The sequence below is a fragment of the Excalfactoria chinensis genome, chromosome 6 (assembly GCF_039878825.1).
Source record: "Excalfactoria chinensis isolate bCotChi1 chromosome 6, bCotChi1.hap2, whole genome shotgun sequence".
In the NCBI taxonomy this organism is placed as follows: domain Eukaryota; kingdom Metazoa; phylum Chordata; class Aves; order Galliformes; family Phasianidae; genus Excalfactoria; species Excalfactoria chinensis.
The window spans coordinates 33,827,901-33,843,237 of NC_092830.1; the positions used below are offsets into that span (position 1 = coordinate 33,827,901).

The following is a 15,337-nucleotide window of genomic DNA, read 5'->3' on the forward strand; positions in this document are numbered from 1 at the left end:
ATGTGGTGTTATTCCTCTTAGAAACAATGGAAGATAATGGGGTGAGGTGTGAGCTTTGAGGTCATCTATTCCATCCTTCTCCCCTCATGTAGGATTAGCTGTTCTTAAGTCATTCCCAGCAGTGTTTGCCTGATCTTTGGAGTTCCTGCAACTAGCGAAGCAAGGTTACAATGAAGTGAAATGTAGTAGCATGTCTTCCCTTTATAGTTCTCAATGTTACCTATGGCAGGAGGAGAGACATCAGTTTGGTTGTCAGTCTGGATGTACTTTGTTATAGTTGGAAAGGAAAACGTTTGTATTCTGTGGTAGGGTCATAGATGAGAATTGTTTTCTCCCCTTGAATCTGGAAGTTGTAAGTTTGCTGCTATTTAAGAAGTTGCTACCAGTGTGTCAGTGGGAGATTCATGAATGTGGCTGAGTTATAGGAAATGTAACTGCCTCAGATTTGTTCAGAAGTATTTCATGTTTGATGGCTGTAAAAACAAGTCTGACGTGACAAAGAGGGAAGGTCTTTGGGAAGCTTTGGTCATTTGGAGTCTGTGAAACACGAAAGCATCGTGCTGTGTGATCTGCAGAATGGACATTAACAGTGTTTTGATCCCAGATTTATTACCATGCTTTCTTAAGTCAGCTGGCAGATGGGGTTGCCAGTAGATATAGAACCACAGGTAGGCCATAAGGAGGAGCTGTTGCTGTGGGTCTTGTTTCCTTCCTTCTCCAGCAGTCAGCCTCCTGGAGCTCAGATGGCTTCTCCAGGAACAGAGCTTGCTTCTGGGTTGGAGGATCCTGGCAAGTTAATTAGTAAGAAAACAAGGCAGCAGAATGAACAAGGAACTGGAATGGCGACTGACTCCCACTTTTTTCATTCTGTACCCAACTCCATAAATCCATTTGACACCCACGTTTCTATTTCCATTTTTACTCTAATCCGTAGCTGAACAGCTATAGCTTGGGTATACAGAACACCATGAGGTGACCATGCAGGCTGATGGCTCTCCAGGCTGGGACTTTAGTCCTGCTGGTGACAAGCAGCTCTGCTGGCCAGCAGGAGGAAACAGGACAGATGGGCCTTCATCTTCTATTAATGCAATTACAGCAGTCCCTGTGGACTGCATAGCCATTAGCTTCATGTGGAGTAGCCTTCTAGAAAGGTGTTTTCCTTACTGCTTCTAAGAGATGCTGCTGTTTCCTTTGGTACTTCTGTTGATCCTTCAGTCTATGAAGGGGGAACACACGCCTGGAATGTGTCATTTGGGAATGGTTTAATTGCATGTCACAGGCACGATAGCTGGTAGGCAAGGGCTGAGGTCCATGTAGTGGTGTAATGAGCTGCTGCAGCGTGTGTCCGGTGGTGTGTCCTTGCCAAGTGGATTACCAGCTCCACAGTGCATGTCCTGCATGGCTTTGAAATGTCAGTGGCATGAATTGGTTTTTATTCTTTGCTTCTTTTTATTGATGCACAACAAATGTTTCCACTGTTGGCAGCATCAGTGACGAAGGCTTCAGTAGCTCCAGCACTGAAGATGTACTCGACCCAAACTCAAGCACATTGCCTTTCAAGGGGACAGGACAGTGCAGTATCAGGCAAGAAGATGGAGGAGATACGGGCTCTGATGCCTTGCAGCAAGCTGCAGAAGCAAAGGAGAGATGTCTGCCCCTCTCAGTGCCTGCAGGGGGCAGTTTGGAGGATGTCACAGCAGATCTTGCAACAAGCAGTGATGTGTCACCAGTCTCCAATGAAGCAATGAATGACAAAGAGGAGAGAACAAGGCCTGGTGTTTCTGAGGGCAGAGGCCCTAAATGTGACCCAGCTGCACCTGCTGCTCTGAGAACTGGTGGGAATGATCCCAGGAAGCCCAGCGCTGCTACAGAGCCTACAGAGGCACGTTTGAGGGAGCTGAGGTCCCCGTGGCAGAGTGAGCAGTTGGGGGACAAGGAGCAGCTGCAGGTCAGCACATCCCTGCAGGGTGCAGGAGCAGGGGATTATTTTCCTGCCCAGAAGGCTGAACAGGAGCTGGGATTTTGGGAAGTAGGTCAGGCACAAGCTGTAGTGCAGCAAGGTAGACAGAACACAGATGGTGAAGAGGGTCTGCTAATGAGAAAGGAAACCTTAATCCCAAATTACCCGGCAACGGGAGCAGTTGTAAGTGCTGAGAGTTCCATAGCAAGGCCTGAGACCAGGGAGGTCTACAGCCTGCAGGTGGGGGCTGTAGTGAGAGGGGATGAGGTAACCCCAGCCCAAAGGCAAGGAGCACCAGCAGCCTGCCCTTTAGTGCCAGAGCTGCCTTTTGACCCCCCAGATCTCCTCCTGGTACCAAAGCTGGATGAACCTTTGAAGCAATGTGTGCCTGGAAATGACTACCGAGATCCAATGAGAAGTGAAATGCTGGGAACAACCTCTGAGAAAGATGAACCCATTTCTCAAAGAGAGCTTCAAAAGGAGGATGAGCTTCTTAGTGCTGAGCCTTCATCACTGAAGCAAGGGGAAGAGCAAGAATCAGCTGTCATGACTGAAAGCCAAAAAGGCAAAGCCAGCAGCAATGAAATTGTCATAGCCGATGTGTCAGCAGGGAAGTCTGTGCTCTCTGTAACAGAGAGAGTTACCAGTCCCACCCAGGACCATTCCCTGGAGGGTAACAGATTACTGCTAGAAGATTATGCATTAAGTGGTTCTTCAAGCAGATCTACAGAGCTGAATCAAAAGGGGGCTGAATCGGTGAACCTAACAGAAGAGCAAAACAAAACACGAGTGGACAGTGGGTCACCTGCAAGGTCAGATGTAGCAGAAAGACAACTGCTGAGCTCCCTTGGCATCCACAATGAGGATGCAAAAGAAATCCAGCTGGGACATGGCCTTGAAGCACCCAGTCCTTGTGCCAAGGCTCCAGCAGGCGAGCTGAAGGAAGGAGCTGTGGGAAAGTCCCTAAATGTAGAGGGGGACTTGGGATCCCCTGAAGACCACTCACAGTCTCTTGGCTGTGGAGCTGAACAGCAGCCGGGTGGAAAGAAAGCAGCCACCCTGGGTGCCCTGGAGAGCAGGGGCAGCTCTGTGCTGTGCCCGAGGGCACAGTGCCCATTGGGCTGTGCTTGCTGCCATGCTAAGGACACAGCTCCAGGGCAGCCAGGCCGTCATGGGGCTGAGGAGGTTTGTTCAGCTGGTGCACACAGTTCACTGCTCCTCCACCCTGAGAACAATGGCGTTATGCTGAGCGGGCAGGGTGAAGCCTGGGAAAAGGCTGGAGAAGCTGTGTTAGGGATTGACTGCCAAACAGCAGGTCAAGGAGAGCCCGAGAGCAGCAGAAAAGCTGGAGGAAGCATGGAAACATCCACATCAAATCCTGAACTTCAAGGCTTAAACGAGGTGGTGGAGATGGAGGGCTGTGCTGCGGGACATGCTGAGGAGCAAGCAGCTGCAGCTGGGCATGGTGAGGAGCATGGGAAGATGCAGCATTGCTTCGAGGGGAGCACAGGGCTGGTACCAGGCACCGAGTGCCAAGCTGCTGTGCTGACACCAGCTTGGCAGGAGCAAGTGGCTGCAGAAAGTCACTGTGATGCACAAATGGCCACTGCAGAAACTTTGCCAGCCGAAGTTGGTACAGCAGAGCCTGTTCCTGCTCACATGGAAGGAGGAGGGAGTGACAGCACTGAGGGGAGCAAGCGCCCCTCTGAGAGTGACAAGCACAGCTCCTTGGAGTGCAGTTTAGAAGACCCATCCAAGTGTGATGAGCTCAGCCCTTCAGAAACTCTGCAGGGCAGTCCTGGAGGCCTGCGAGTGAGTGCAGATATTCCATCTGCTCTTCCCCATGTGGAACAGATAGAGAAACTGGTGATTTCAAATGCAGGACTCGAACACCAGGCACACCAAAGTGCACTGCTGACTGCCATGAGAGCGGATGACCAGAAACACAAAGATGGGCCTCCAAACTTTCAGCAGCTTTCAGTACTAACGGATCCCAACAGTGCATCAGAAATGCCTCCAAACATGACTAAAGGAGCTCTGCTGGGTCCTGCAGCGTTCCAGTGCGGCTCCAGTATGGCAGAAGGAAAGGAGGAGGATGAGAGCAGTGCTGAGATGTTCGCTGCTGCACCCACCCTCCAACACCTGCAAAACATTTCTGGTGTGACCGTGCTTCATTTGCAAGATTGCACCGAGCAAAACAAAACTGATCTCGGGGCAGAGGAAAGCTGCTGCAGTAAGCAGAACTCAAACAAGCCCAAGCAGGGCAATAATTCTTTGATCTCAGCCAGTCAGCGTGAGGAAGCACGTCAGAGTGATACGGTTTGTAAAGAATCTGACAAGAACGAAGGGCCAGTCAGCATCTGTGGGATGAAAGGCAGCGCTGGGGAGAGCCATGCTGTAGATGCTCTTCCAGGAACGCAGGATTCAGCAAGTGCCACTAACATACAGCAGGCTTTGCCCTGCAAGCCTGAAATAGAATCTACTTCTGATAGTGCTGGGAGAAGCGATCCTCAAACGGCCAGCCCTGGAATTAAAAGGGAAACGTGGCTGGTGAAAAGCTCAGAAGAGATGGAGGGTGTGAGCGCTGCTGGGGGCCTCACCCAGAGGGTTGGGATCACAGAGATGAGTGTGGAGGATGATGCTGGTGTTGAAGAAATGAGCAACATGGAAAGTGCCAAAGGTCTGGGGGCAGAGGGGTGTCCTTTACTGCCTCAGGCACATGGGGAAGTGATTCCTGCTGGTGAGTCCCATAAATCCAGCTGCATGCAACAGGCATCAGAGGAGCCTGGTTTGTGTCAAGCCAATTTTACAGCCCCCTCTGCATTGACCTCTGCATTCCATCATCTCAGCCAGCAAGCTGGAAGCAATGCTGAAAGTGATACCGAGGGGGGATCACTAAATAACAAGCTGGAAGCTATAGAGTGCCAGAACATACAAAGTAATACTCACGGGCAGATTGCTGCAGGTCCTCAGGTGTCTGTGCACTCACCTGGAGCAGGCACAGGGAAGGCAGCAAAGGCAGAAAACAGCTCTGCAGGGGATGTGGGTGGGGATGGAGGAGGGGTTCAAGGGCAGGGAGTTCAAGGCGATGGAGGCACAGAGACTTTAAATGTGGGGCAGAGCGCTGGAAACTTATCACAGTTTAATTCTGAGAAGCTGAAGAAAGAGTTATCTGCAATTAAATCCAAAGAAACAAAAGGTGATGTAAACTTCAAAGAGCAGCAGAGTGACAGCTCGGCAGAGCTTCTGCTCGCAGCCCCTGCTCTGGAAGGGAAGCTGCTGAGCCTTTCATCTGCTGGTAAACAGGGAAGCTGTAATGAGGAAATTGCAACCCATATCTGCGCAGATGACAAGTACGGTGAGATCTTAGAGAAAGCTGGGAATGCAGAGCTAGGGGAAGGAGTTTTAAAGGAGAATAAGGACAGAAGGAGGGCAGAGAGCGGTGCTTGCAAGCAGCCTGCAGAGAGCCCTGCAAAGGAGCATGAGGCTGTGCCGTGTCTCTCGCTGGGCTCCAGCCTGCCGGACTTCAGGGAGCACATCAGCCAGATATTCAGGCAAACAGTCCGCAGCACGCTGAGCGCAGAGTTACCCCAGCTGCCAGCAGAAAGCCATGCAGGCTGCATGCAGAGCCCAGCTGCCGAGGGCACGGTGCAACTGTGTGGTGCTGGGAACTTCTTGGGATCAGTTGAGGTGGGCATGGTGTCCAAGAGCCCCTTGCGGGCAGGAGGATCAGAGCTGCCTTTAGCTCTTTGCACAGCTCCTGGATCTCTGCAGCAGGACACAGTGGCAGGGCTGCAAGCAGAAGGAAGTAGGCAGCCTGGTCTGGGCAGGGTTCCCTGCTCAGAGGGCTCTGCAAACATTGCATGTGTGCTGGAGAACTTGCAAAAGGCAAATGCTGAGCATCCAGAGAGCAGCGGGATGGAAGGAGAGGCAGGGCTGTGTGCTGGAGGTGTGGAGCCTGCATCGCTAATGGGCTTAGAGGAGAAGAAGCACGGACTGATGGCATCTGATGGAGCAGCAGCTGAGAACTTCCATTTGGAGGAAAAGCAACAGCCGAGCACAGCCAGCATCCCAACAGTGGAAGACTCAGAGGATGCTACTCCCACAAAGAGCTCAATGACGGAATGCAGCACAGAGCTGCCTGAGGATGGTGCGAGCTGTCACAGTGAGCAGTGCCCAGGTCCTGAGCCAGGGGAAGAGGAGAGTGGGTGCAGCGGTCTGGATGCTGCTACGAGCATCTCTGATGTGGCAACTTCAGCTCCTGTCCCAGGAGACTCTTACAGCTGTGAAAAACCGCCAGACAATGTTAGCATGTCACCTGGGGAAATTCAGGAGCTGGGCACCCACAGCAATTTTACGCATAGCACTGAGGTGCAGAGTGACACACAGGTGATGCTGGATGATCAAGGAAAGAAGGAATGCATGGGAGCATCAGAAGGTCCACAACAAGAGGAGAGAGGAGCCGTACGTGAGTTAATGGATTACTTAAAAAATGAAGCCAGCCAGGATGGCTGCATGCACACCGACTCCCAAGCAGGATCCAGTGATGTGATGGAGGGGGATGTACGGGAGAGCTGTGACACAGTGCTGAGCTCAGCAGAGACAGGCACCGGAAAACCTGGAGCCATCCCTGAGATGGGCACTGAAAAACCTGGGGACATCCCTGAAATGGGCACTGAAAGACCTGAGGACAATTCTGAGACAGGCACAGCAAGGATGCTGGTCTCTGTTGAAGGTGGCTCGGTGTTAAGCAGCAGTACTGGGGAGCAGGAGGCAGAGCTGCATGGAGACTGCTCCCCAGCCACTGCCGGGATGGAGCAGGGGGAGCACTCCCCATGTGCAGGCTTTGCTGGTGCTGACATACATCTGAATGGGACAGACCTGGGGCATGAAGGCTTGCTGCAGGACACCCAAAGGATGCTGTCCCCACTTGCATTCCTGGAGCCTGAGATGCCTGACCTCAGCACGCTTCAAGACACGGCGGTGGCAGGGCTGCCCACTGACAGGTATTGTCTTTAAATCGCTGCATGATACGGTTGTCAGGTCCCTGGGGCTCAATAGGGACAAATGTCACAGGTGGACTTGCACTGTCCAGGTGGGCAGGGCACTTGCTGTGCTCTGAGATTCCAACTGAATCCCTCTAAATGTGGACACAGTGGAAGAAAACTGCAGTCGTATGTAAGGTCTGGGTGTGAAGGGTGTCCCATAGCCTGAGGAGGGCCCTTCCCATTGTCTCACTGCTGCCCCAGTTCCCTGCCCTCATCTGCATGGCTGTGTTTGTGCTTCCTGGCACTCACATCTCGTAGCCTGAAGCGAGGCAGCAAACAGTGCTGCTCAGCCTGAAGTGAGCAGGCTTTTGCCTGAGTTTTGGTGACCCAGTTACATGAGACCTGCAGCACTTAAAAACAAACCCGAGTACAGCCCAATTACTCGCAGTTAGCTGTCAGGCCACCCTCTCATCCTGCTGCGTGCTGGAATTGCACTGACAGTGCCTTTGATCACTGCATTATTCAGTGTTTCTAATGATATGGAGTTGCTTCAGACACGAGTTCTCAGCTGGGACTTGTGGAGCCGTGGAAATGTAACCACCTCCAACCTAACACTTCTTGCCCAGAGAGGTGGTGGTGCCCATCCCTGCAGACCCCAAGATGGGGCAATGAGCGCCTGATGGGGCTGTGGGTGACCCTGAGCATTGGGGGGGGGGGGGGGGGGGGGGGGTTGGACCAGATGGCCATTAAAGGGCCTTTCCAACTCAAACAGTTCTATGAAAACACAGGGGGTGGTTTGTCTTGTGAGCCAGGGGTGCACACTGGATAGGATTTGGGTTTACAAGCTAAATGTGTGTTAAAAAACATCCCCAGTGCTGGAAGCCTGAGCTATGTGACTTTCTCTTTAGGCTCTGTCTGTAAAGTGACAATGACACTAGTGCAAGTATTTCCCTCCGGTTCCTTTCCTCTCTTTGCATTTCCCTTTTTGTGATGGGAGGCTTCCCAGCCCTGTAGTATTGATGTTACCCAACTGCTTGCTGGTACGGCTGGGTTCAGGAGCCTTACGGGGCTGATACATGCATGTGCCTAAGCATGCGCTTTCCATCAGGGTGGGTGCCATACTTTAAACAAATACCTGTGGCAGGCAGGGTGGGGTTCTGGAAACAGCTGCTGGCAATTCATGGAGTGGTTGCTTCATACTTGTGTAAGCTCCAGGAATGCGTCATCACCTGTTCCTGCAGCGGGAGGGTTGGTGCCAGCAGCAGCTGCTGCTCTGGGACTGCGGCTGTGAGTGGGGCCATGTGGGACACAAGACATGCTGCAGCTCCTGGGGCTTGTGCACTGGGGGGTTCACGGGTAGAGTGGAAGCTCGGCTCCTGCTCGGGCTTGGCTCTTACTGGAATGTGTTTACAGTAATACAGGTGAGAAGCAGAGTGCGCTGGTTCAGTTGAGCTCGACATGCTGACTGCTCTGCTTTCACTCTGAACTCAAAGCTGGTTTTGAAGAGTTGCATTTTTAAATCGTGCTCTCCAGGCACAGAGCTTCTAGACTCAGAGTTTCCAGACACTTATTGCCCTCTAATCATTGAAGGGGATGTGCTACTGTTGTCTTGCAAAAAAGGAGTGTGTTGCTGAGAGCTGAATGCAGGGATTTGGGTCTGATGGAAGAAGCCAGGGGGAGAAAGAACACTTCCATCCCCCCTCAAAGACAAATTCAGTTTGGAGATTAGACTCAGAAAGAGTGGTGATGCAGCAGCACAGCTGCCCAGGGAGAGGTGGGGTCACTGTCTGTGGAGGTGTTCCAGAGCTGTGGGGATGTGGGCATGGTGGGGATGGGTCAGGATTGGACTTGGGGATCCTAGAGGTCTTTTCCAACCTTAACGATTCTATGATACTATTAAATAAATGGAATAGTAAGAAGTAAATCACATTTAAGAGAAGGAAACATTCTGAATTACTTTGGCCCCCTTCCTCCCACCTCTACTGCTTTTGTGCAGTGTGGAGCTGCAGGGGTGCACCCTTACAAGACCCCTTGTGTTGAAACTGTGCTGCAGAGTTGTGCTCTGACTCTGATCCTTGTTAGGATTTCTTCCTGCAGGAAGGAGGGATTAGTTCTGCTGGCCATGGCTCTGGGCAGGGTGCTCTCATGAGGATCAGCCCAAAGTGTTCCTGCCCCACCTGCTGAAGTAGCGGGGTGATGGTGAGCAAAAGAAGAGGCAATATGACACCATTCCCTTCAGATCTTCAGCAAAAGGAAAATGATTTTTGGAAAGAAGCTGTAACAGGAGCATTGGTCATGCTTCCCTCTGGAAGGTCCCTTACTGCTGTCCCCGGCTGTTCCCCTTCCTTGTCTGAGTCGTACTTGGGAAAGAACAAGACCTGTTTGTTTACCTCTTTCAGTAACCTCTGCTCCATATACTTCTTCATTCCTTGATGGGTAAAGGAAAGAGTTCTGCCTGTGTCCAGAGAGCCTTTATACCTCATGCCACTGTCATGCGCCTGCTTGCATTGTGGTTATGGCAGACATTGAGCAGAGCATGGATCCAACCAGCAAACGATGGCAAAATCTTGGAGATGTTTAAAGATGGTTTGGCTTTTCCCGATGACTTTCCATAATCCTGACATCTGCTAAGTGGGAGCAGTGCTGAGTTCTTCATAGCATTCCTTATTGCAGCAGTCTGCGGAGGGTTCTGCTGTGTTGGCTGCCTTCTCTAAGCAAAACTGTCATGCAGAAAACGCATTACAGCAATTGGCATCAGCAAAGTGACTGGGAAAATGTTCTGCGTCCTTTGGGTGCATCAGATAAGATCTCTAAAGCTGGTCCAGACGTACCTTGGGATTGTCTGTGTGCTTTGTTCTTGCCATCGAAAACTGGCAAGTTCAATAGGTACAAAAGGAATGTGCGCTCCTTAGCAAACACTGACTTGGTCGTTTTTGCCTGTGTAACAAATATAGCATTAAATATTTTACCAGTCTTGCTGGATGAGAGAAGAGGAATGTAGAACTGCTTTCCAGATCAATCCAGTGAGTTCTCAGCACTAATGCTTTGTATCATTAGCATCTGGGCACAAGATCTTGGAGTTAAGAGACCTGTTATCAAAACAGTGATGACTTATCCTTCCTTTTCGTTCCTTTCCTTCCCTTCTTCCTTTATTCTTTAGCTTCAAAATGAGCTTACCTGTGCAGCATCTCCAGGTCACAAAATAAAGGGGGGGCGGGAAATAGCTGCACATTTACACATGAATACAATGCCCAGTGTTAGTAAGATCGTTCCTCTCTCTCTCCTGCCCTTCTTCCTGGCCTATTTGCATCTGAATTCTGTGTTTCCTTCCTACCTCACTGTCATCCTCAAGAGTGGTGCATGCACGGCGCTCTGCCTGCAGCCCTCGGCTGGCTGAATGGGCTTTCTAAGGAACTGAAGGGAGTTTTGCCACCTACTCTAGCAGGTGCTGCTGACCTCATGGGGCGCAGCTTTAGGCAATGGGAAAGGTGAAGTATTTACAGGATGGTGATTTGACGGCGTGCCCAGTTGTACTCAGTGCACCTTTCAGTGGAAAAGGAGGACTGCGATGCCCTGCTGTTGCTTTGAGGTTTAATTAGAGTGCATGCCTCTGCTAAGCTACAGCAGTAAAACCATCTCCGACCTTGCCAAACTGCAGGCGCTTGTTATTCCATTGGAAACCTTCTGTAACACTGAGAACTTTTGCCACACGTTTGTAAGGTACGTACTGACATGTGTGACAGATGAGCTGTTCTTTTTCCAACATCCTTCTGTGCTTCTTAAGAAATGAAATGTATTCAATCATGTACAGGCATTTGCTCAACCAATCCAGCAAGGATGCTGTGATATTTTGCCCAGTGTCTGCACAGGCAGCTTGGCATCCATTTTTGCCTTCTTTTCTTACTAAGTTAAGAATTACTTCAGGATTACCTTTGATTTTCTGATTAATCTTTCCCCAGATGTATTTTCCAACCCTGCTTCTTCCACATAAGCTGTCTATTTTCCCCAAAACTGTGTTTCAATCTCCTACACATCCCCACATTTTCTGTATTCCAACTCTTATCTCCTGGCTTCTTGCAGAATTAGGTGCCATGGAGCGAGTCCTACTGTCCCTGTTCCTAATAGAATATGCAAAGTAGGATTAGTTCCAGCTTTGAACCCTGCGGAGGGCAGCTCTGAAAACAGCAATTACAGACACAGGCATATTCTCCATGACTTGGCTGTGGCTTCCTTCCAGGTTTTCTGCATCTTGGCATGCTTGCACGGCACTACTGCTTCCCAGCAAAGGCTCCTCTGGAGCTGTCTGAAGAGACAAAACCCCAGCACTTCTCTCGTCCTGTATGCTTTGCCTCCACCTTTTTGTTCTTTTCCTTACTTAAACTCTGCGCATCTTGAGAGCTCCTGTAGGTAAAAAGCTTTTTGAACAACAAAAGGTCAGGTATATAAAGTGTTAAGACATTTCCAGAATGAATGAGGCAATCAGCCTTGTGCAGGCTGTTTCCAAAGCTGAATGGCCCCTGCAGTCAGTTGTCTGTTGCGTAGCAAGGATAATGAAGCTGGCTTTAGATTATGTTTGCTTTAATAGCACCACACCTGTATGTAGAGTCAGCTGGTAACGCAGCGGTTAAAAACGTGAGGATTGGTGAGTGGGGTGCATGGAGAACATGACATTTCTTGTGGGTCTGTTTGCACTCTGCTCATCTGCACACACCTCAACCTCACGTGGCACAGAGGGCACAGTGTCCTTGGTGACTGGGCATGTTGTCTTAGTCCAGCCCCGGTGTGCTGTTTGGATCTGTTCTTAGTGACTTGGCAGTGATGCTTCCATTTAAACCTTGTCCATTTGTTTCCTTCCCCTCTTGGTGAATCCTTCCAGACAGCTGTGTGCAAAGAGGCAAAAGCTGCAGTCTGCCCTTAAAGCCACTAAATTTAAGGCCAAATCTCTGTCCCAGTGCAAAGAATTTGGCTCTGAACCTTGGACTCAGCTGCTGAGCAGTCACTCCTCACCCCTTTACACGTGGTGATCCTACTTTGCTGAAGTAACAGGGACGTCAGTTGTTTTGCTTTATAAACCTGAAACAAGGGGAGTAGGTGAGATGCATTCAAGCAGGATTTCAGCAACCTGCTGGCCTGCACTCAGTGCTGTTTTCCAACCTCAGACCTGGCCTCTGTGTGTAAACGATGCTCGGACAAACAGAGCACTTGCTTCACAGCACTGAAACCCATCAGGCTGCTTTCTTTTATTCTTTCAGCCTGTTGTTTTTTTCATAGCTCCTCTGGCTGGTGAAACACAAGCACTGTAATCAATACAGCCTTTTTTTAAAGGCACTCAAGGGCTTATGTAAAATCTTTGGAATTTGTTAGCATGATAACATTGTTATGCTCTCCTAGCTGATAGAAATATCAAAGCCAGCTAAGAATAACTGCAGCAGGCAGAGAGACTGGATCCATTTTCTGGAATGAGAATATAAAAAATACACCAGTGTTTCTCTGTTTCTAACAACTAAGGAAAACAGTGAGTAAAAAACCTTCAACCCCTTCCTCTCCTTCCTTGACGGTGCCATTAAATGAAGCAAAATACAGAATCCGCTTCTGCTCAATGCTTGAAAATCTCTTGAGTTTCTTTTGACTGTTGTGATGGGATGCAGTGAGAGAAGCTGTGACGCTTTGAGGGCTTGTTATGGAATCAGTTTAACTTGAAAATGTCCCAAACCTTGGTTTCCTATCAGTCAGCAATTAAAGATTTGACTTTCCATTGTTTTCAAAGCAGAGGCTTAAGGTGAATGCCTGCACTCCAAAGGGACGGCCAACTCAGAGCCTTGCCAAGAATAACTGCTGGCAGTTGCACGACCTCGTTTTTCAACCACCACAAATGATGGTGTGAGCAATTTGTAGGTGGAAACATAAGTATCAGGTGTTTGTTGCAGAAGTGGCTTGGATATATAAGCCAAGCTGGGCTACAGCTAATTGATGCTGTGGTTTTGCAGAGTGCGTGGCTATGAATTCCAGGCCGGGAAGCACAGAAGAGAAACTAATTTTAAACAAATTTAAGTGTATTTTTATGGTTTCCCTTCATGCAAATGGCCTCGAAATTGGGCACTAGGTTTTCCCAAAGAGCAATTGAGAATTCTTCCCAATGCTTTCGCAGCCTCTTTGCTCAGAACAAGCCTATACATCTCGGCCTTGCGTGTTTATCACAAATACTGCAGCGTTTGGTTTTCCCTGTTGACTGGTGATAACCTTAACTTCAGTTTAAAGAGGGGTCGGAGGGTGGAGAACAAAGCATCCTGTCACTGTGCTTACTGGGAGAGACTGGTCAATCTGATGTGAGTTCATCCTGCCTGCATTCTCAAAACCAGAAGGCGAGTTCAAAAGGAAATCTGAAGTTCTTACATTTATTGAGCACAGCAGACTTCTTTTCAAGCCAATTTCATGGGAATTCATGGAGGTTGTGGGATTTTTTTTCTTTGCTCAGGGTTTGGTTTGGTTTTTGAGGGCTTACTCATTTCCCCCACCCCGTCCTGCTTTGGTTTGGCAGAAATGCTGGTTGATGGGAAAAGCCCTCAGGTTGAATTTGTAGAGGTGGGGCAGAGCAGGGCATGCCCCCCAGCTGTGTTCCTCTCCCTCAGGTGCTGGCTCACAGGCTGTAGGGGAATGGGTTTGGGTACAGCCAGAGGTGGATGAACGAGCAGGGACAGCACGTTATTTGAGTGGAAGGACGATTCCATTCCAAAGAAAAGCTCAGTTTGGTTGTGTGAGCAGGAATTCAGCTACTCTGTGTCCGCAGCTCCGTGCCAGACTGAAGTGCTGCTCACAAAGCAAACGAAGGTTTGTTTTAACAACGCTCCTTCTCTCCAGGGTCTCCCTCCCCTGAAGGCTGCTGTACCTGCAGAAGCCATTTGCAGAATGGTTTCCAGATGACAACAGAGTTTAGTTCCCCCTCAAATGAGATGGCAGCTGGATGCTTGTACCTGGATCAGAAATCACAGCAACTTTTTAACCATGGCTGATTTCCTGCAGCCAGGGAGGCAGAGAGCTGCTCACCCCAGAGCTTAACACTCAGTTCAATCCTAATCCTTGCTGTTGGAGCGGGTGCTCTTGGCTCCCATAGCTCGTTGTTCCCTGTGTGATATTATCACACCTCACATTGCAAGCAATGGGGGGCAATTCTGCAGGTTTATGTATTCTCACCCAGTTCAGCATCAGTTTTAGTCTCTGTGGTTAACTGGGCATAGTGTGTTTCCTGCACAGGTGGGAGCAGTTCAGAGCAGCAGGGGAGCCCATCTAGGGACAACCCCCATCACCTGCTGCCGGACACAGGTGGAAGAAGTGTGAGAGTTTTGCCTTTTTCCACCTGAAGCTCAGCTCTGCATTTGTCCTCTGAGGGGCCCAACTGCTGTTATTACCATACCCGACATGCACAGGAGCAGCACAGCCCTTTGAGATCTACCCTGAGCTCTGCAGAGGAAGAGATGTTGGACTGATCACCCCCCAGAATTCAGCCTCTGTGGTTCCAGCATTAGATCTAGTCTGGTAAGCAATGAACCTATCAGCTGGCTCGCTGTGGGATGACAGCTATTATACACACGCAGCCTGTAGTTATTGTGTGATGGGTTATAAGCATGATAATGATCTCCCTGGGTAGACACGAAATGAATTCTCTGGGTGCATGTCCCTTGTGCATGCACTGGGGTTCCAGAGCAGTGCATCTCAGTGCAAACCTTTAATTACTGACAAAGCCGGTCTTTTGTGTAGCCATAAACCCAGAGGAGACCAAAGAGATTCATAAGGGCATGCAGCTAATTAAATCTGCTCCATTTTTGTATGGGCGAAACGGTGCAAATTTAGGAGGTGGGATGTTGTAGGATCACAGAATGCCTTGAGTTGAAAGGGACCTTAAGGATCATTTGGTTCCAACCCCCCTGGAAGAACTGGAGGAGGAATAAAGAGGTTCCATTCCTGTCCCTACTTACAGCTCCAGCTGCTGTAGAAGTTATTAAAGTTTCAGGGTGCCCGAGAAAAGTTTTAATAAGTTGCCTTTAATTCACCCCTTGAGCAGAGGGCTGGGAATGAGCTTCTAAAAGCTGCCCTTCGAGTTGGTCCGAACTCCATCCGTGAGGCGAGGGCTGCTCGGTTCCTTTCTTTTTATAAGGAAACACCCAGTATCGGAGTCTTTGTGCGTTAGACACGTCGCAGCCCAACCTGCCCGCAGCTCTCCCCTTCCCCGAGCCGAGCCCGCTGCGGGAACCTCCTGGGAGGAGCCAGGCCGGCCGGCCGGCCCCGCTGCCGCCGCGCTCGGCCCTTCGTGCTCCCGCAGCCCCGGGCGGAGGGGCCGCGGGGGCGATGCGGGGCCGCCTCCCGGCGCTGGGTTCGCTCTGCGGCTGCCCGG

General features: G+C 50.1%; 2 protein-coding genes across 7 annotated transcripts in view; both read left to right on the plus strand.

The window, feature by feature from the left end:
* Nucleotides 1-1,744: 1,744 nt before the first annotated feature.
* Nucleotides 1,745-6,661, plus strand: LOC140254469 (uncharacterized; the record flags this gene model as incomplete). The annotated part of the gene is made up of 1 exon (XM_072340961.1): nt 1,745-6,661. A coding segment is annotated over exon 1 (4,917 nt), but the record flags the coding sequence as incomplete, so codon positions are not given.
* Nucleotides 6,662-6,757: 96 nt separating this feature from the next.
* Nucleotides 6,758-15,337, plus strand: part of TACC2 (transforming acidic coiled-coil containing protein 2) — a 72,245-nt gene continuing 63,665 nt past the window's right edge. For all 6 annotated transcript variants that reach the window (XM_072339491.1, XM_072339492.1, XM_072339504.1 and 3 more), the window contains exon 1: nt 6,758-6,966. In XM_072339491.1, the coding sequence (XP_072195592.1) occupies nt 6,773-6,966 (194 nt within the window). In that variant the 5' untranslated portion in view covers nt 6,758-6,772. The remainder of the gene's footprint in view (nt 6,967-15,337) is intronic.